General features: G+C 36.1%; 3 protein-coding genes across 3 annotated transcripts; 1 reads left to right on the top strand and 2 right to left on the bottom strand.

The window, feature by feature from the left end:
- Positions 1-44: 44 nt before the first annotated feature.
- Positions 45-6469, bottom strand: LOC106151243 (tRNA (cytidine(32)/guanosine(34)-2'-O)-methyltransferase). The gene is made up of 9 exons (XM_013524390.3): positions 6076-6469; positions 5421-5523; positions 4426-4504; positions 4050-4102; positions 3582-3635; positions 2365-2467; positions 2068-2151; positions 1714-1817; positions 45-1145 (listed from the first exon to the last, which is right to left on the bottom strand). Exons 1-9 carry the CDS (start codon positions 6264-6266, stop codon positions 489-491), a joined length of 1428 nt encoding a protein of 475 aa, XP_013379844.2. The 5' UTR covers positions 6267-6469; the 3' UTR covers positions 45-488.
- A 206-nt stretch (positions 6470-6675) lies between these two features.
- LOC106162487 (uncharacterized) lies at positions 6676-11334 on the top strand. The gene is made up of 5 exons (XM_086996298.1): positions 6676-7027; positions 7485-7668; positions 8000-8232; positions 8904-9488; positions 9880-11334. Exons 1-5 carry the CDS (start codon positions 6790-6792, stop codon positions 10725-10727), a joined length of 2088 nt encoding a protein of 695 aa, XP_086852424.1. The 5' UTR covers positions 6676-6789; the 3' UTR covers positions 10728-11334.
- LOC147759945 (uncharacterized) lies at positions 11234-20239 on the bottom strand. The gene is made up of 13 exons (XM_086996297.1): positions 20063-20239; positions 19553-19737; positions 18821-19029; positions 18312-18547; positions 17920-18090; positions 16900-17138; positions 16590-16680; positions 16080-16293; positions 15624-15768; positions 14921-15298; positions 14398-14533; positions 14084-14194; positions 11234-13599 (listed from the first exon to the last, which is right to left on the bottom strand). Exons 1-13 carry the CDS (start codon positions 20222-20224, stop codon positions 13351-13353), a joined length of 2526 nt encoding a protein of 841 aa, XP_086852423.1. The 5' UTR covers positions 20225-20239; the 3' UTR covers positions 11234-13350.
- Positions 20240-20561: the final 322 nt, after the last annotated feature.

Here is a 20561-nt window from a genome sequence, read left to right as displayed (position 1 = left end):
ATACACAGTGCACTTCTGGAAATGGGCCAAACAAAAAACTCGAATTGAATAATCAAATATATTTTACAAACATTGATAGATCTGTAGCTCATTTTGTTACAATATGCAGCACTGAAAGAGAATATTCTAACCCAATCACCATAAAGTCCCACAAAGTAATTGATTTAATACTTTGATTATAATATTATTTGACTACAAATTTTTGTGTAAAACTATTTTCAAACTGTGATTGTGATTTAAGTACAGTAGACACAGAGAACATATTGTTATAACAAATTAAAACATGTTCTTGTACCGATGTAACAATTAACTGTTTCCTTCAAATTCATATGATGACATACTATTAACCTGCATCGTTTCTTAGATCGAAAAACAAAAGTCTAAAAATTTCATTCCTAATGGGCAGATAGCAGGATACAATCTCAGAAACTTTAATTCGTGTTTTTAAAATTGAAATGTAAATATAACACTATAAAAATATAAATAATTCATTCTAACTTCAAATCTTTCAACTGTTCATTCATAGCATCCCCACTGCATTCAGTATCTATATCAGGCTCTCCTATAGAACCACTGATTTCTTCTAAATGTGAATTATTACCCCTTTCTACATAAAAACTGTCCTTTTTGAAACCAGGTAAATAAAATTCAGTATCAGAACCTGTGGCAGTATTAACATTTGTATTAGTCAGTTCTGATCTGTCAGGTTTAGTTTTTGGAGGAAAATTGAAGTCTTTCTCCATTGTTGATGCACTATCACTCCCCTTTGATAACACTGAATTTGTTTCTGTGAGTATGGTCCTGGTCCCTGTGGATTCAGAGGCACTTCTCCCTGTGGTTTCCAAGACAGTATCAGTCCCTGTGGGTTCAGGAACCATTTCAGCCTTGTTCCCTGTGACTAATGGGTTCTCACAAATATCAGCTGTTTCTGTGCCACCTCCAGAATGGGTTGAAGACTCGTTCCCTGTGTCAGCTGTTTCTGTACTTCCTCCAGCAGAAGCTGCAGACTCTTTCCCTGTGGGAGTGGCAGCAGAGGAGGGTTTCGACAGCATGTCCTTCTTCTTCAGCTCACAGGCAGTCTGGTATGGGGGGTGGATGGGTGACTGGGTGGGAGGGTGGTACTGGTACTCCTTCCCTGGGGTCAACTAGATGTCAAAATATCATAACCAAGATTAACAGGTTATTCTGATGTATTTTGCTTGATATAAATTCAATGCACCTTGTTCAATCTCATTAAAATCTTATATCAACTGCAGAATTATGCTAATATAATTTTTGATATATGCACAAGAAGTTATGTGTATGAACCTTAAACTTAAATATTATACTAAAATATTTCAAAACATTACAAAACAACTGCCGAAGGTTGGACTGTGAGAAATAGTATTACTATGTTATACAGAAGAAAACATCAGTGATGTTATTATGTATGATAACTTTACCTGCTACAATAACTAACTTTAAATATGGATGAGCCATATAAGTGTCATCATGTGACAAAATTGACAAATCAGAAATTTCAGTATCTGAGATCCAGCAGGGTCTCTTTGTTTAACCTATCCTCTGCAGAGAGACTCCACTCTGCCTCAGACAAAGCAATCCCTGCTAAATTCATAACACTGAATGGTGATATTCTTTTCTCTTTTAGCTGAGGCCAAGTCCAACTTAAAACTTTTATTGAAAGCAGTTTATTTTGTTTAAATATAACCATACCTCAAGTGGATAGGTTTTGTCTGAATCGTATGCACTGAGGTCTCCACAGGCCAGGAAAGGTACGATAACACGGTTTACTCCTTCTAGACTGTTGAAATCAACATCTGAAAAAATAAAATAAAATAAATAAAAAGAGCTGCTGTTTTTCCAATAATCCTAGCCTAAGTCGTAAAGATGATACGGGTAAGCATTTTGGTTGTCATATGTTCATATATGTTTTTTTGTAAGTGCCTCAGTGATTTTGAGATAATCATCTTATTGATAAAGTGATTTGACAAAAATAAAATTTAATTCTCAATAATTCATCTTTTGTAAAATTATCAACTTTCATAGTTTCTGGAAATGAATTCTTACCATAGTGGTTGTCAAGAAGAGGATTGGACATATTAGGTACGTAGCCCTCTGGTGGACAATAATTCTGGCACACAACAAATGCCTCTGTAAATAAAAATAAAAAAATATTTGTAATTGGGTAATGCATTGAATTATGCCTATTATATCCAAATCACTTATATACAGAAATAATCAAGTATGTTTCATATTTCCCTTGTTAGATCTTAATATTAAAGTATAAACTGAAACTTTGTTATACAACAGATTTTACAGGCAGATACTTTATACAATTGATTTTACAACAAAGCGTCTTCTTACCAATGCTTGAATCTCTGCTGCTCCTTGGTTTTGAAACTGTCACCATAGGAAAGAAAATTTTGAGCTGGGAATATAAGAGGGTGACATCTTTGCCTCGGAAAATCTGAAAAAAATGGCAGCAGGGTATATTTCAATTTCAATGAAATAAAAATCTCAAGATTTTAAGTCACTTCTACTTTCTCTATTGGGAAGCCATTGAAATACAAAGTCAAGTGTCCTCTGCTTAGCATCCAAGTTCCAATGTAATACTGACTTTTCAATAAAAGTTATTAGTTTTCATTATTTTTGCTTGCATTTTAAACTATTTAGTTTAACGTCAATCTCTTTCTTATTATCTTAGATGTGTTTTTTGTGGGGATCAATTCTACATACATGTATGTCACATCTCTGCTGACAGCCAAATTTCTATGGGAATTATCAAAAATAGTAAAAAGTCTGGGGACTGTGTAACATCAGGACCGTAGCCTCTGGGGGGGGGGGGGGGGGTGAAAAAAAAAAAAATTGCAAAGTTGGTATCAATTCTGTGAGAAAATGCACTAATGGCCACTAGACAATCATTCAACAATCTGTTTACAAAGGTGTACTGTTTTTAGCCAACTCAGTTCATGCCAAAAAGCTCACCCTCCCTTAGGGAGCTATCCCCCAGGCTGTTATCAGGTTATTGTTTACCCTGACTGTTTGAAATGAAGTCCAATTGGCTTGTTGTGTTGAAAAAATGACTGTACTTATGGCAAAATGAACCCACAATTTCTGACTTCTGATTGAGCAATAAATAACAGTTAAAATGCACCAGAATGCAGTATTATACATACAGATTTTAAAAATTTTCCACCCCCTCGTGTCCGCTTACTGCCCCCCCAGGCATTTTGCTCAGGCTACGCCCCTGAACATCAAGCCAGAGTTTACACATTTGGAGGAGAAGTCAGGTGACAGAAATTGTCCAGGAAAATTTTTCTGGTAGTTTTTCTTTCAATTTTTTTTCGAAACAGTCTATTGCACAAAAAGTGGGAATTCACCATGTTCTGCATGCTACTTCTGTATTGTTTTCTGGGAGCACAGATGTGAAGCATCAAGCTTTTAAGTCGGTTCCCATATTTGATTTGTGGATCTGTTAGTCCACCGTTCTGAATGATATTCTCAGCACACAGAGGCTTTCAGAACTGATACTACAGTATCAATCAGTGCAGTTTCTGACAAATGCCTTATTATGTCATTACCTTTGCCACAAAAGTCCCTCCTTTCTTCAATACGTGAGTTGTTATGTTCAAAGCCTGCAAAAAATTTCAAAAATCCAGTTCTTATTAGATTTGAGGTGACACCACTAAATATTTCAAAATGAAAAAGTGACAAAATTTTCAATATAAAGAATAGAAGCTACTTTTTAAATGTTTTAAATACAAATGTACAAGATTTACATTTCTATGTGTTTGCATTAAACCAACGGCATTAGTTTGTCACAAAAAAGGAGAAACACAAAACAAACAGGTTAATTTTACTGGTGAAGAATCCACAACACTGGCACTTGACCAACACCACGTGTCAGAAGCCTGGCCAGTAGAACTGTGTAAATTCTTCAGTTACTGGTCACTGTTTCAACATCAGGCCAAAAGATTCTTAGACCCCTTTGACCAAAAGGGCCACTGGGGTAAAAGGTTTTTTAGCTAAGACTAGAAAAATGTCCTTACAGCCAACAGCAGCTGAGCCTGAATATATTCATCTATATCATGGAGGCCTGTCACTAAAATAAAAACAAAGTTGACGCATTTTTCTATCAAAATATTTGCTACTTCACACCAAAAGAATAAAATGTAGCAGTTGTACTAAAATAATGCTAGAAGTATGTTAAATCATTACCAGCCTCAGAAACCTGTTATGTTTTATAAAAAATTAATCTAAAACATTATTAGCGATTTATGGATAATTTTTTCAGTTACTTTAAATTAACATGCAAATGTATCAAAAAAATCTTCACTGACTGTCTTTAAGTTAATAATTTTAGTTATAACAGAGCTAATGTCAACGACCTCTGTATCTAGGTCATTACCAGGACTAAGGACGTACCATCAGGAGCACCATCACACACGACCAGGTCTGCCTGATCGCCAGAAAAATGGCTGATGATTTCTTGTGCAGTTGACACCTAAAAAATAATATTATTTTTCAAATCTTAGTCACAGATATTCTTTGGAGTGGGGAAAAACATAGCCCATAAGTAAGATTTTATAAGTGCACATGTCAAATACTTGACAATGCATTATATATTCTCTTTTTGAAGTTTTAAAAGGATTTAAAATACCTTATTATACACACTTTATAATCAATTCATCATTATTCACTTGAAACTAGATCCTGTTACAACAGATCCTCACATCAAAAGATCCCTGCTCTTTTCACCACAGATAAAACTGGACCAGAGACCAGCACCCACTGATTTAAATAAAAGTCACATTTGAGAAGTCACAATAGTTAAAATATTTACAGAATTTATATCCTGAACTAAACACTGAGCATCATTCGTATTCTGGGTGGAGAAGGACTGTATCAACACCAGGAGTAATCAGTGTGGTGATCTACTGGTGCTAAGATTGAAGACAGGGCTTTTCCCAGTGCCCACCAATACAGGCCGTCCAAAATTACCACCTGTGATTTCTTACAAAATTTCAAGGTGTCTAAGGGTGCTTTCCCAGAGATTTAGATCGATCTAAAGATTAGATTTAGATCGACCTAACTCCCTGGGGGTTCACGCTAAATTGCAGTCAGCCGAGTGGGCATTATAGTTAATTACCCCCTTACAGCTTTTAGTAGGCGGGACAGACGCTTAAGCCGGCCAAGCTGACAGTAATCTAGTGAGACTCCCCACAGGGATAGATCGATCTAAAAATCTATGGAAATGGGGTGCAAGTATGCCTAAAGCCATCATATTTCCAACAAATCCATAAACCATCCAGTCGTCTTTAAAAATCTAGGCCTTCCAGTGATGCTGGTGGCCGCCCAAATGACAACTGGATGGTTTGCTGGGAAACCCCTTGATAGGTGAATTTCAGACTGTAGTTAACCTTTGTAATATCTCCTTGTAGTTGTACAACACCAGGAATAGGGGCCATGGCTTGTAGGTCGACAGCAATGATCTTAGCATCTGATGCATCTCCCTTATCTCCTCTGAAAAAGATCAGTACATAATATCTTTCTATAATTGTTTGACAGCGATATTACTTCATTATCATAGGATAACCAATTATTAAACCAATATCTTATCCCAAAGAAAAAATTGGAACTAACTAGTAGTAAATGATTTCCATCTACATTTTCTCAACAGTTAAAATAGTGTGTGTGTGTGTGTGTGTGTGTGTGTGTGTGTGTGTGTGTGTGGTGGGGGGGGGGGGGGAGGGGGGAGGTTAGATATAGTTAGGAATAGGAATATTAGATACTTTAGCAACACTGAATACCAATATATTACTTATAAAGGAATACCAAAAATATATATAATAATAAAAATAATTTAAAAGAATGAAGTTTAACATTGAGTAAAACTTATTATTGCAATGTAAATTTCAACAATAATTTCTCGGGTGCTCAGAAATAAAATTATAAAAATGAAGCATTGGTGGAACCAGAAAATAAGTAAGTGAGGTACCCCCCCCCCCCCCTTCTAAGAGCCCCTCAATCCACCATGACTGAGTTCGACAATTATGTCTAGCGAGGTTTTATTACCTTAATTTCTTCGATAAAACTTGACTCCAGCTTCCAGGAGCAGCACACAAATCCACAACTTTCTTAACGCCCTCAAAGAGGTGAAATTCATCATTAATCTGCAGCAATTTAAAAGCACTTCTTGCTCGCCATCCTTCTTCCTTGGCCAGTCTGTAATACACATCTCTCTTGTCTTTCGAAGAACGACCCATCACGCAGGCAAAGCAGTCGAATTATTTCTTATTCATGCGTCGGATCTTTAAAATTGCACTTAATCTTAAGAGAATAGCTTCTTCGGTATGTCTGTTGACTATTGCACAGCTTTTCTACGCATAACTTGGAGAAAAAAATACATTTTACATACCGCTACCACGTTGAAATGTACAAGATTATAAGCCACTCTTCTGAATGTGGAGGATTGGAAAAATACGATTGCAGGTCTAAGTTGACTAATAGATTAATTGTATATGGAGGTCTTCACTAATTCATTACGATCAGAACAAAAGAAATAATATAAACGTGGTGTAGTTCGGTGGTATGAAAAATGGTGTAAGTTAAAGTGTTGCGTTTTAATAGGATTCACTAATTCAAAATAAAAAAACAGGTTTTGATTTTTGGGTCAACTTGTCTTCCCACAATTCAATTGGCAGGAAAAGCAGACGCTCTTTGATTCTCGTGTGGTCTCTCATAATTTAACGGAATGTAGTAGAGGATTGAATATTTTATTTGTATCCTATGCAGAAATTGAGAATGGATTCTTCTGCAAAAGATACTAAATGTGACCAAGAAGAAGAAGCCGAAATGAACGCAAAACGACAGAGGCTTGAGGATAAAAGTAAGAAAACCTGTGAGACGACCACACAGCAGTACCCAAACTCTCAAACTGACCACAGCCAGTGGAATCAATGGAGAGAAGCAAGTGGATCCGAGTCTGCCGAATCTGTAAATAATAGTAATCCCAATCACAGAGCAGGTAATGCAAATACTGGTTTGAATCACTATGATATTGTCTTTCAAGGGCTAGCGGAGATATTTATTATAACTACAGTATGTGAACTTATACCTCAGCCTCAGGTACGAGTACTACAGTGTAGTAGTCACCCAGTAGTATTATGTTAAAAGAAAGAATGTATTTAAAAAAATTACAACATTAAAGTTAATGAAAGGGTGAGGGATACGGCGAAATTCTCAACATTTCCTTGTGTCTTTTTTCTTGTAAATGAAGAGTAGGGTAAAATTCTTCTTTTTTCTTTTAAATTTTTGTCTTTATTTTCAGTTTTATTTGTATTTGTTTGTTGATTTACATCTACATTTGTCCATTCAAATATATTAGGTAGCAGAAAAGAAAATTTTTAGAAGTCATATTTTGCTTTATGAAAAATGATCATGTTATACGTTATTTAATAACTTTGATTTACCCCTGATTGTAGGCAGAGAAACTCACGAGGCAAGTAATGGACTCTCTTCGTCAGCTTGGCAATCTCCAGGCAACTTCCCTGTAGGTCACCATGGATATGGACCAAATGTGTCTCCGGGATATCCAGGGTTTTCTGGACCTTACAACTGTATGGCTGGCCCATCAGGTCCCAGATATCCAGGGTTTTACACACCCTGGTATGTTGTACAAACATTATCATGGGTAGATAAATGATGGGTTTATACTAGTAGTGAATTACCATGTACATGAACAACAGTTTCTGAACAAAGCAAAGAATTCTGCACTGAAGTAAAGTATAACCAAAGAAGTATTTAAAGGAAAATTATTGCTTCAATATCAAGTTCTGATTTAATATCATGCTCTGGTAGTTTTATGATTAATAAATTGATTAATGATTAATAAATATCATTATTTTATGATATTATTGATCAGTTACCTGTTTTACTAGGAATAAATTTTTATAAAAATTCAAAATATTTAATTGTGAATTAATTCCTCTGTTCTCAGGCCACCAGTAGGCATTCCTCATGCAGGGAACCCAAACTGCTACATGCCAGCCAGGATGCCACATTATGCCAGCTGTCCCATGCCAGGAAATGAGAGCACACCACCACGTAGAAACCCCGGCAGAAGGAAATACAGACGGCCTGGCAGCAGCTCCAGAGACCATATCAGGTACAAAATGCCTGCCTCGAGCGTAGAACGCAACATTCCATGGAGCCAGGCTAAGTTTAGGGAAGGTATGATAATGGTGTTTTGATATATTGTGTCACAAATATTGATTTGATTTTAATTTGTCATGTTGGTTTAAAAATTGAACTTTCAGCTCTAATAAATAAACAAATTGTTCATTGATAAGACCATAAGCCAACAATCCCAATGTATTTTTTGCTTTAAAGATTAATTGTCAGTTCCAAATGCATTCAAGGTAATTGAAATAAATGAATAAAGTTTTGAAAAAATGTGATAAATATTAAAGGGATAACAACGCTTCCTATGAGATCCATGTTTCACAAAAAATACATTGTAACAACTCAGAAATACAATAAATTCTTTTTTACCATCAAAATGGCCGTAATTGCAATTATTCTAGAATCTGTGCTTGCCATCTACCTGACATTCACAGATAGCTACCCTCTGTTATAATGACAAAAGAGATTATTACAAAAAAAAAAAAAAGCAAACTTTGTAGAAAAAAAAGGCTTACTTTGAATGTTAAAGTGGATTCATTAACCATTGGCAAGTTTTGGAAAATCATTGATGACCCCAGGAAAATCCATTTTTGCCCAAATGAACAGTTGTTATCTCTTAAATAACTAGAAAATTCCTATAAAGCCATATAGTCAGGTATAACTCACACCACATTTTTGTCATGCAATATAATTAGAACCTAACTTTTTCATCATTTCAGAGTTTCACAGATACATGAAGAAGCAAGCTTATCAGTATCCACCATGTCAAGATGACAGTGTTGGCATAAACCCAGGAAACATCAACCTTTTTCTTCAACAGCAGCAGCAGTGGCAGCAACAACAGCTGAACCTACAACATCAACATTTCTTCAATCAACAACCGCTGCAAGAACAACAACAACAACAACAGCAACAACTCGAGCAGAACCCTAGAACATTACAACAGCCTGAACAACATTATGCTCAGCTGAACCAAAATATTGTGGGAGAAAATAAGGAGCAAAGCAATAGCAACCAACCCAGTGGGATTGTATCAAAAAGAAATGAAGCACAAGAGAATCCATCAGAAGAACACATCACTGCAAAAGATGATGGTGGCAGTGGTAAAGAACAATCTCTCCCTGCAGACTTTTCATTTCATTTCAACGAAGAAGAGTCACTCCAACCCAAGACAACGCCCTCTAGTGAGGCAATGTTGCAAGCAGAGGTCAGTGGGCCTCAACAGAGAGACCATGCGATAACTCAATGTGGGATACTGAATTCAGAGCATGGGAACCAGAACCAAGAAGCTGTCAATTGTATAGGTATTTTTTTTTTCTTTTCATGTTTGAGTTAAATTAATCTTATTTGATTATGATGCTTAAGGGTTTTCAGTAGTGCAAATGCTACTCCTTTGGACACTTATTTTTCTTTTGCTCTTATGCACCTTGAAAATCATATATTTATTGTAAAAAATTCAAACTTTGAGTATAGTTGTCATTTTAATTGCTGACTTTTTATTATAAGTTAAAAGAGATTAATAAAAAAAGTTGAAAGAGAAATACTGCATGGTTTATTAATGCTTGACTATTTTTACAATTTGCATTAATTTGTATCTAATTTATTTTGAACTATGCACCATTTACAACTGCAGATTGCATTGCTGCTTATATGTCCTTTGCTGTTTGTTCTGTGACTACTTTTTTTCCTCACTAGATGGTGCTGCTGTAGACCACAACTCCTTGGTCACTCGGCGAGTGGTCTACCCACGTAGCAAGCAGTCAGTGTTCAAGCCTCCACAGCCCATAGGGAAGTTGGTTTCTGACTACATCGACTTCCTTGCCATGGAGAATGAGCGCGTGACCAACATTTCGCAGGTGTACACGCCGCCCACGGACCTGAACTTTGAGGCGGAGGAGTACTACCTCCAGGTGCAGATGAGTAATGCTACGTTCCCGTCCCCACTTTTCAAACAGTGGCTTCAGCTCTACCATCCTGCTCTGCAGGTGCACAACTCCTCACAAGAGGAAGGATCTGGGTTAGGGAATGGAGTCTACAACCAGATCCTCACTGGCAATGACAACAATAATAATAACAGTAACAGCAATGGTCAGTGGCTGGAGGCCCATGAACTGACCCCATCTATAGGGCCTGGGGTCCTGAGTGAGGACATGTCCAGCTATGAAGTGTCCACTCCTGTGAAGAGCATGTCTGCACTCCAGAAAGAGCTGTTCTCTCCCAGCTCCTGTCAGCAGGTCAGATCATATCTTGATATTGAAAATGCTCATTTTGATAGCCAATCTATTGGAGACACGAATTCACAGGACTCAATATTGGATGGAAACCCTTTGTCTTCTGTCTCGCCTGCATGCTATGACAATGGAAATAATTTAACCTCTTTTAACCCCTGTGAGGGAAGTAATGGCTGCAAGGAGACGTCAGGGGCATCATTCAAGGATGTGGAATATGTTGTGTACACTAATGTATCTGCAGTACCTCAGGACAGCTGTCAGGAAGACTCTCTCTCAGAGGACAGCTCTGCTAAAATACTGATGCAGCTGTGACATTGAATGGATTATATAGATGTGGGGATGTTGTTTGGGGTCATTTATACTGGCTGTCATCTTGACCAGATTTCCCTGAACCAGGTTTTGTTTTTCTTGAATGCAGTTGTGGTTTCACATACATGTATTTTGTGAAACTAAATTTATTCATGGTCTATGAGAGGGCAGTAATGGCCAACAGCTCTTGCCTGCTCTAGTTTTGCCTGAGATGCATTGACTTTTGTTAGCCAGGGGAAAGTAGATTCAAATTCTTTTATCTGTGCAAATTGTGATAAATAGTGCATCGCAACCATTGTGAACTTGTTCATGGCATGTAAAAAGTGTAATATTTGTATTGGAATTCTTCCATGTGATGTTTTGTAGGTTGCATTGAGATAAATTTTTTTCATATTTTTAATACTTAAGTTTGTATATTACTATTTTTGTTAAATATTACTTGTTTAAAATGATGCATATTATTTTTGTTTTGAATAGCTATAGATCAAAAGACCAAGATGTTAATAATATATAATTCATAAAATTTATTTTTACAATGAATCACGCCCATCAATGTGACCAGTTCTATATTTATACATTAAATATTATTTTAAATTGTGAAAAGGTTCAATCACACTCTTTGTTAATTATTACAAAATACAAATATAAGTTTTCTTTGTACACAATAATTTGACTAGAGTCTTACTGTTAATAAGTTAATAGCATCAGTACATGATACTTTCTAAGGCATTTAATAACTTTCAGTGATAAAATGAATTCATCTATACTGATGACAATTCTGGCAGTATGCTACTGTATGAATCAAACATGATACACAATGTAATAATTTCTCTTTTTCAGTAAAATTAAGGATGAGGTAAAGCATTTGGGCTAAATTTTACGTTTAATGATTTTTGAAAAAATCTGGGATCTAAGCAACATTTCTCTATCATTAAACAAGATGTAAAAAATCTTATAAAGTGATAGAAAATAGTACATACATTTCTCAGTTGTTAAGTAGAAAATTATACAAAGGCACATTTAATACATCACAGTTTTCTACTGTGATACGTAGTTACAAAATACCAACAACCAGATTTCATCACTAACATATTGACTAAAATGTTCTGGATCACTAAAATGTGGGATTTTTACCATCTTTCTAAATACAATACAAAAAATATAGCATTTCTGAATGAATCAGTCATTTTTAAAAATTCAATAAAACAATTTTTTGTTGAAAATAATAATAAAAATCCAACTGAAAACTAATATTTCACCTTCGCAATAATGTGAGGGTGAAGAAAGAACATAAAAAATCCCCAAACTTTTTGTAATTAAGAAATACTGAAAATACAATAGTTATGAGAGAGGCAGTGTTTTCCAGTCCATATGTAAATTCCTTGATTATGTCAAAGTCTTGCTGTTTATGGCACATTGTCAAAGTGAATTCTACAGTATTTGAGCAAAGACCCATGTGTGAGTATTACCTTTGAGTAACTGAATGACTACCACTGTTAGGGCATGCATAACATGCAAAGAATATCAATGCAAATGTCAGAATCCATAATAAATACCATCCACTATATCAGACTGTAATAACTTAACATCTTAGTTTAGTTTAAGCTTTAAAATTTAAAGGTGAAACCTCTTGCACTGAATATGAAATCTATGACAAAGTTCAACTTTGTCATGATTTTCCCAATTCAACAATGAGTAGAAAAAAAAAAAGTTATTACAAGTTTCCATCTAACATTATCTACCTTAATGACTAAATCATCTACATTAAAAGTTTCCTGTTTTGGCCATAATTCAGATTCATAAGCTTTTCTGAGCAATGTGCTAATTTTAGCACTAAAAAGGAAAATCCCCTAGGATAATTTGCTGGCACCAAAATGTAATGTACAACATAATATGACATGGTATGGTTTATAATATGATACATTTCTTTTTACAACTAACATTATATACAAATTGTATTCAAAACAAAAATGGACGGTAGGCACTGCATAAATTCAATGCCTGTTTATCTTAAATACGAAAAAATATACAAAAACTTGGAAATTAACATTTGAACAAGTCACTTAAAATGAGACCAGTGGATGGAAACGTGAATAAAAGGCAATAAATATTAAGTTACTGCTTGCTGCCCTTGAAATATAATACAGTATCATTTGTTTATATAAATATCCATAATCAGTATCTTCTTGGATGTGTATAAACTACTTAAAAAGGTCTTCCTCATAAATTACTTAACCTTCTTTTCTTGGTAGTATTAAAATGCAAGTTTTATTTATTATCTTCACCACCAGTGAATAATACTTATATCCCAGGTCCTGCTTTGAATTCATCAAATGTTTGCTTTGTATTTGTTTGTAACATCAACTGAACAAGAAAGACTTGGAACAGGGCCTTGGTCAACTGACACCAACTGAAAGACCTTCAAGTTTGAAAAAAAATATCAACATTTATGTAACAGTGTGTTATATGTCACCTTGAAATAATTTGTGAAAGACACAGTAGTTTGTATCCCCCCCCCCCATCCCAGTTTCTTGGGACTTTATCCTATGTTGCAGTCTGTGGCCCACAAACTTCTCAAAGAGTTCAATCCAGTATCATCTTAGCATACGGAGATATTTTTGCTAAATCAGAACTGTTCACTGAAAGGCATCACCATCGGCAGAGGTGTGTCTACGGAGCTCCTTCCTGATATATAACTACGATCTGTGGTACAGAGACTGGCATTGGAACTGCGACAACTTCCCCCTGAGCTGCTACTGTTGTACTTTTGTCGCCACTGCTGGAAGGTGAGACGCAATTGGTGGCTCTGCTGCTGCTGGCTGCACTTCTTGGCCAGGGACCTCAGCAGCGCCATCTGTCTCCAGGTCACAAACACCTGCAGGGCAAAAATATACACATCTTGATATATAACATTCTAGGTAGTCTCAGATAATGCTCTTTTGACTGTATGAAGGACAAAGTAAGTAATGCTTTCTGATTTTATAGCTAACTTTCAATAAATGAATAGCATTGCTGCCAAAAGAATGTTCTGTGTGGCTCAAATACTGAATCTTGAAAATATAAAATGTGAAAATAAATGAAGTTTCTAAAACTGAATTAATTTAAACTTATAACTGAATTTATTCCTTGACAAACACTTCATCTTCATCTCAATTTGTTATCTTATTAATGTGTTGCAAATTTTGGAGTTAATTTCTACATAAATGTGAACATTTAAATTAAGTTCACACTCAACTTCCAACTACAATTTGCATAATGGCTTATTTAAAGGATGCACAGTATGAAAGATTGGAATGCTGCACAAAAAAAAAAAAAAAAAAAAAAATCAATCAATCAAGCTGCATTTTGGCCAGCCTTACCTGTGTGAGCACCTGCTTGTTGTCCTGTATCAGCATATTCTTGGATACCTGGGACTGGATCAGAGCTTTTCTCCACTTCCTCCAACAATGATCAACTTTGTGCTTCTGGGCCTGAAGATACAGCGAAATTTTATACTTTCTGGTGTCTCAGCAATAATTCAGTGACATTTGTTACATTACCCCAAACTGTGATAAATGAAGTGAGGATATTTTAAAAAATTGCATATAAAGACATGTTGCTAAATCACAAAACACTGTTTATTTCTAAACAAAATATTTTTCATTATTTTATTCTGATCACTGTTTATGCATACCATCTGCTTTGCAGCCTTCACCATGGCAACCCTTTGCTTCCAGATCTTAGCATATCTTGCCACCAGATGGAGCTGTCTCTTCTTTAGTTGCCTAGCAACCAGCACCTCATTGCACCATGCATGCAGTACAAGTTTCCTGAAAAGGTGAAGAGAACTAAGAGTTAGATGGTGGAAAAGTTCTTTGAACTTCCATAGTTGATCCTTTTATGTTATGATAAAAAATCCAGACAGATGCATGCAACTAAATTGTACTTAAAAAACTTGTAATAGATATAACATTTTAATATTATCACTGAAATGGAACACAGAAACATTTCTCATCTCACAGAAATTGATATCTTTAGCCCAGAGAAATGCAGTAACTACAATTAGGTTGAGGCAACTTCTGAAATTCTGACTTTTTCACAGCATGATTATATGGATTTACCAATATTGAAGTCAACAACTTTGATAAAGAGATCAGAAGTTTTGCTCTTTCGAATCTAAAAAATCTTATTTTTCTCCCATGAATATTTCATCCTACCTCAGACTAGCCTCATAATGCTGCTGTGCCAAGTCCATTAAGTCTCCCTCCATTTGTTTCTCCATCCTCTTCTTATGGACAAACCTCTTCCACTGCGCCATTGCCCGTCTCATCAACACTCTCTCATAGTGCTCATGTGCCTGGCGTTCGCAAACTTTCTCAATCCACAATGCAAAGCAATCCTGGAGAAGCTTTCTTTCATGCATGGCTTGCTTCTGCTTCACCAGAACATTCAGCTGCATGTTGACTTGATAGCGTAGCTTCCACTTGAGAAAAGCATGCTGGGAAATGATGGCGGTTTTGCGCTGCTGGAACTGTGTGCTGAGTTGTTTAAGTTGTTTTTGATGTCGAACATGGTGAAGCCAGGAGAAAAACATTCTGAAGAAGGAAATAAAATCCAATTAATTTTACAAGCAACACTACTATCCTGCTGTCTTCATTCATCCTGAAATTCTATAAACACTGATAAACCAAATATATAGACAAAGTTTATAACAAAGTGTATTACCAAAGGACTACATGGAATAAAAAACTTGATACAAATATTGTCTAGTAATTACTTCCAAGATAGAGATACATTAATTACTAACTGTAGTATTGTTCTTAACAGGTGTTGATCTACTCTTTTAAAGAAATAAACCATGTCTGTTTTCATCCCGAGAATTTCCATGCTGTTGCCCAGTATTGAGAGTTAAACACATACCTGACTGTGAGTGTCTGCTGGTAGTGTGCCGCCGCACGGTGCTGCACCCTGGTGTTCTGATGCCAAGTAAGGAATGCTGACCTGAGGTTATTACGTGCAAAACTGGTCTGCAGCTCCTGACATCTGGCCATTCTGGCTCTCTTGTCTGCACATGGTAAGTATATCATTATATCATAATGTCTAACAGTGTTTCATTTTATTAAAAAACTCACTTAAATACATTTTTGACATTAAAGGAACAATAATTTAACGTTAATGAGATGAAGTGACTATTATCAAGTACATTCTGATAAATAACAAAATTTATCATCAATAAAAGAACGTTTTATAGGGCCAATTAAGATCTTTGCACAAATAAGTCAAAATTTATCACTACATTTCTCATAGACAGAATTTAACTGTTAGAGGACTTAATTGATATTTAATTCATTTCAATGATAATTTAAGCCTGCATACCATGTGCCCACTTATGCCATGTCACTACTATCCTCAACAGAATGGAACCTTCGTAACGTTTCTCAGCTCTTTGTCTTAATGTCTCGTCATGCCACTTGACAAACATCTTGTTTACAAGTTTGTGGTTTCTCTCCTCCAGGTGGTGCTGCAGTAGTTTCTTACGCCTGGCGCTGCCCTTGAATTCTTTCTTCCAGATCTTCATCGCCACAATGAGCTGAAAGGGAAAACAACTTTCAATAAATAACATACTGGAGAAGATGATACCCTAACATATATGCCATCAATTCTCTTTTTCTACTGAAGTTTTAGTGTGCACAAATAATAGTTCTCTGAAGTTGGCAAAACTCACTCCAAAATGGACAAATTTGTTTCATTTTTTTTTAGATATATTTTGGTAATTATTAATCTTATATCAACAGCAGTTATTTTGATTGTTCATCTGGAGAGAGAGAGAGAGAGAGAGAGAGAGAGAGAGAGAGAGGAGGAGGGGGGGGGGACAGAGTTTTTTACCTGGTCTGTGTGCCTCTTGTCCAGGTACAGCTGAAGTTTGTAAGCAAGATCTTTCTTCTTTTCTGTAAACTCCAACCAGCCTTGGAAAGCACTGCAATAACAATAAATAATAACATTAAAATAATAATAATAATAACTTAATAATTAAGGTAAAACATAGTGACACAAAGATGGTCAATTAACATTTTTTAAACTGCACAAATTTTTCAACAACTTAACATCAATAGTATGCAATTTAGAATGAAGATTCCACAGAAATTAGTGCTACAGTGATATAATAATAATAGTATAAACTTTATAATTCCAGTACCTTGCTACCAAGCTGTCTATATGGTGTTGTTCAGCACAGTGCAGCTTCCAATATGTCTCCTTCCAGTGAGTAAACACTCGGCTCAACTGACGTCTACGGAACTTGTCCTGCAGCTGCAGCGCCATATTTTCCTGTGTCAGGTTCCTTTGTGCTTTCCAGCGCCAAAGACGGCCCAGGATGTACACCTTGCCCTTAAGAGACAGCTTGTTCTGGAGCCGGCCCCTCCAACACTTGAACGCCTGGAAAATAACAGAATTTTACATGTAAACATGAAGTGTTTTTGTAAGTGCACCAAGTCACATGACCATGTGGTCAGAGGTAACGATTAGATGAACAGTGACTGTGTTGAATCACGTGATTAAGAGTATAGAGAGTAGCCACCACAAAGGAGGGGCAGTAGATAGCAGTAGACAAAATGTATATCAGACATGGAAGATAGCATAAAAATATCTGTACAAACAATGAAACAAACAAAGAACGAAACAAAGAAAGTCACAGTAACAACAGTATCCATGAAATTCACCAAAATAGTAACAAATTGTGCTATCTATGGACATATAACAGCTTAAACGTCAATAAAAGAAATTTTTGTTGTCTACAATTGTTATCAAATGGAAAGGCAGTGTATATGATATTTAAATCTAAACAAATGTTTGAGTTTGTGTATTTGTAAAAAGATGATTTACAGACATGATGCAGTGACTGATCAAATTCTTTTAGGACCAACATATAATTTCTGACAGTCTGATCAATAATTATATGATCCAACCTGTAAATGATTTTTTTTGGCAATGTTCAATTTACAACTGTGGACGAGGATATCAGTTCAAATAAGTTTTATGAAGCTGCTCTTCTTGTAATGTGTTGCCAAAACTGTAGTGTTCAAAACCTAGCAAATTGTTGTTTATCATACCCCATGTACGATGTAATAATGCATGTAAAGATAATCATCTATTTTTGTATGTTTATATTTAGAGAATCAATAACAATGCATTATAGTTCATCAATTCAACCACGTACCATAGCCAGGAGAGCTTTTCTCCTCTGTCTCTCCCCTCTAGACTGCTGTGTCCTCTGCTTCCATTTCTTGGCCATCTTGACCACATTGTGATGAACTCTGAGCTGGTGTAACTCACTTTCTGCCTTACTACGCAGCCAGTCTGACTTCCAGGCCAGGAATACACGCTTAAGCTGGAACATGATGTCAAAGTACATGATTAATTATCAAAATTCAAGCATACTAAATATCTTAATTGATATATTTTCTATTTCTAATGACTACATTTTACAACACTGCTTTGTTAAAAATAAACGTAGCTTTTTTCATAACAATTATTAAATATGATTGTTTCAGTTAAAAAGTTAACATATAATTAAAACTGTATTTTTCTCACATTTCTAGTAAGTTTTACCTTGTTTTCCTGTTGCCTCACAACAAAGTTAGACAACCTTTCAGCAAGCTCCTTCTTTCGTTGCGCCAGCTTCTGCCATGCATGAAAACTACGCGAAAGCAATGAAGCGTGGTAAATCTTCTGCATCTGCTGGCACTTGTGAGTCTCCGCCTTCCAGGTCCTGAAGGTCTTCGCCACAGCACGCAGCCTAAGTCTGGCTTCCAGTTGTTCACCCACCGCTGACTGCAAGTGACGCTCTGTAAAAATAAGGATAGACCAGTGCACATGGTACAGTTAATTGAACAGAAAAGTCAGTTATTGAGGAATCAGACAGGCTGCTGTTAAGCATAAAACATCTATGGAATGAAGTTCTTAAAGTATTCTTCGTATGTTAACCTGTGCATGCATCTGTACAAATATGGATTTAGGAGTAACAGTGCAACTTCTTGGACTTCATCTTCTTACATGACATAAGTTAACTTATTGCTGTATAGGACCTAAATATTATACAATTTAAGCTGAATACTCACCTGCTGCCCAGAAGTGCCACCTTTCCAATATGTCAGCCAGGAACTCCTTCCACACCAGCACATATCTCTGCTCTGCCAGGTACGTGTTGCGATATCGCCTCTGCCAACCTCTCAGTGCTGCCCTCTTCAGTCTCTTCTGACAGAACTCTTCGCTCTTGACTCTCATGTCTGATCTTTCTCTTGTCCAAGTGCACCAGCCTCGGAAACATCTGAAGAGATAATTCAATGATCTTAATGTTTGAGACACACTGGAAATTGCCTGTATGGCAACCAACAGGCAGGACTACTCAGACTACATGTACCTGTGCCTTTCAAATATCTAGCTTTATTCCAACATCCTGTGATATGTTTTAGACCCAAGCTGGTTAACAAATCAACCATGTCTGAATACAATTAATGAAGTAACTAAGTTAAACTTTTTCTTCTGTTATTTGTAATTATCATTACTGTCATTATAACAGGTAGCACCCAAAAAAGAAAAAAAAAATCACTCGTATTCCTCGGAATTATCCATTTTGAAATATTCTTTCTTATGAAAATTCAACAAGTTTCTAAACTTCTCTCCCTCAATTAATGCACAGGAGTCTTACAGAAGGTGTAACATTTCCCCTCCCAGGCCAATATCTCCTCCCCCCCCCCCCCCAAAAAAAAAAAAAAAAAAAAAACCTATTTCATTTCTGTTCCCTTTTCACCAGTGAGAAAATTCAACAAGTCCTTACTCATTCCTCTTACCTCTTTACCAGGGAGCAGCTGTGATAGCGCTTCACTTCCTGTAGCTGTGTGTATCTCATCACCCACACATGCATGCAGTAACGCAGACTCTTTGTCTGAATCTTACGCTGCACGTAGTTTCCAAGGCCACTCAGTCGTGGGCTTTCTGCTGTCAGAGACACCTCACACTGCTGTTTGTCTTGATGCTGAGAGTGAGATTCAATAAAAATAGATTATATTTTTCTCAATAATTTTGTCTAGGGTAAATGTCTGTTATTAAGGAAATATTGTTGAAATTTCAAGAAAATTTTTTTTCCCATACAGCAGTCTTATGCCCATTGTATAATTTCTGTATGTTTGTTTTGCTTACTATTCATAATGTATCTAAATAATAATAGTCATAATAATCGACTACTCTTTCTATTCCTATATGTTAAATAACACAAATGCAGACTGACTGCACAACACTAGATGCATGTGCAAACAAGCACACTATTTGATTCACAACCACAGTCTTCTTTCATAGTTTACCTTCTGAGTCCACGTTTCCAGCACTTTCTGTAGCAACATGGCCTCCCTGAAGTCATCAGCTCGTCTCTTCTGTTCCTGCTTCATCTTCCTGGACACTGTGTACTCTTTCAGGGCAGTAAAACACCTTCTCAGTAGACAGGACTCCTGAGAAATATAGGACATATCATAGGTTAAGGACAGTTTAGACAGGGACCATTAAGGATTGGAAATTTGTCCAACTCACACCATCAGATGCCAAGTGAAAGTAACAAAGAATTTGACTGTTTGAGGTAAAATGGTGCGTCTCTGTGCAGACAGACAATTAAGGAAGAAATCATGTTATGCCTCAGACAACGAAGTCTCTGGTTAATGATAAAATGGTTGTCCAATGACACAAAATTTATTTCTGGTCTAAAGCAGTCTTACTAATAGACTTTTACATCATAAAGCACTCAGCCATCTGCAATTATTTATTTAAAGGGATAATAACTCTTTGTATGAGATCTATATTTCACAATAA

Source organism: Lingula anatina, chromosome 9 (genome assembly GCF_051362555.1).
Source record: "Lingula anatina isolate TDL-2025a chromosome 9, LinAna3.0, whole genome shotgun sequence".
Taxonomy (NCBI): Eukaryota; Metazoa; Brachiopoda; class Lingulata; order Lingulida; family Lingulidae; genus Lingula; species Lingula anatina.
Note: the sequence above shows the minus strand (reverse complement) of the source record. Positions and strands in the feature narration are given on the sequence as shown.

Excerpts from the sequence above, each read along its gene's own strand:
- LOC106151243 (XM_013524390.3), bottom strand. The coding sequence starts at position 6,266 with ATGGGTCGTTCTTCGAAAGACAAGAGAGATGTGTATTACAGACTGGCC. Across the intron at positions 5,524-6,075 it reads GTTTTATCGAAGAAATTAAG|AGGAGATAAGGGAGATGCAT; the intron begins GTAATAAAACCT and ends GATCTTTTTCAG. Across the intron at positions 1,818-2,067 it reads TCTTCTTGACAACCACTATG|ATGTTGATTTCAACAGTCTA; the intron begins GTAAGAATTCAT and ends TTATTTTTTCAG.
- LOC106162487 (XM_086996298.1), top strand. The coding sequence starts at position 6,790 with ATGCAGAAATTGAGAATGGATTCTTCTGCAAAAGATACTAAATGTGAC. Across the intron at positions 7,028-7,484 it reads TAATCCCAATCACAGAGCAG|GCAGAGAAACTCACGAGGCA; the intron begins GTAATGCAAATA and ends CCCTGATTGTAG. Across the intron at positions 9,489-9,879 it reads AGAAGCTGTCAATTGTATAG|ATGGTGCTGCTGTAGACCAC; the intron begins GTATTTTTTTTT and ends TTTCCTCACTAG.
- LOC147759945 (XM_086996297.1), bottom strand. The coding sequence starts at position 20,224 with ATGTCCTATATTTCTCAGGAGTCCTGTCTACTGAGAAGGTGTTTTACT. Across the intron at positions 19,738-20,062 it reads TGGAAACGTGGACTCAGAAG|CATCAAGACAAACAGCAGTG; the intron begins GTAAACTATGAA and ends TCTCACTCTCAG. Across the intron at positions 19,030-19,552 it reads AGCTGCTCCCTGGTAAAGAG|ATGTTTCCGAGGCTGGTGCA; the intron begins GTAAGAGGAATG and ends TTATCTCTTCAG.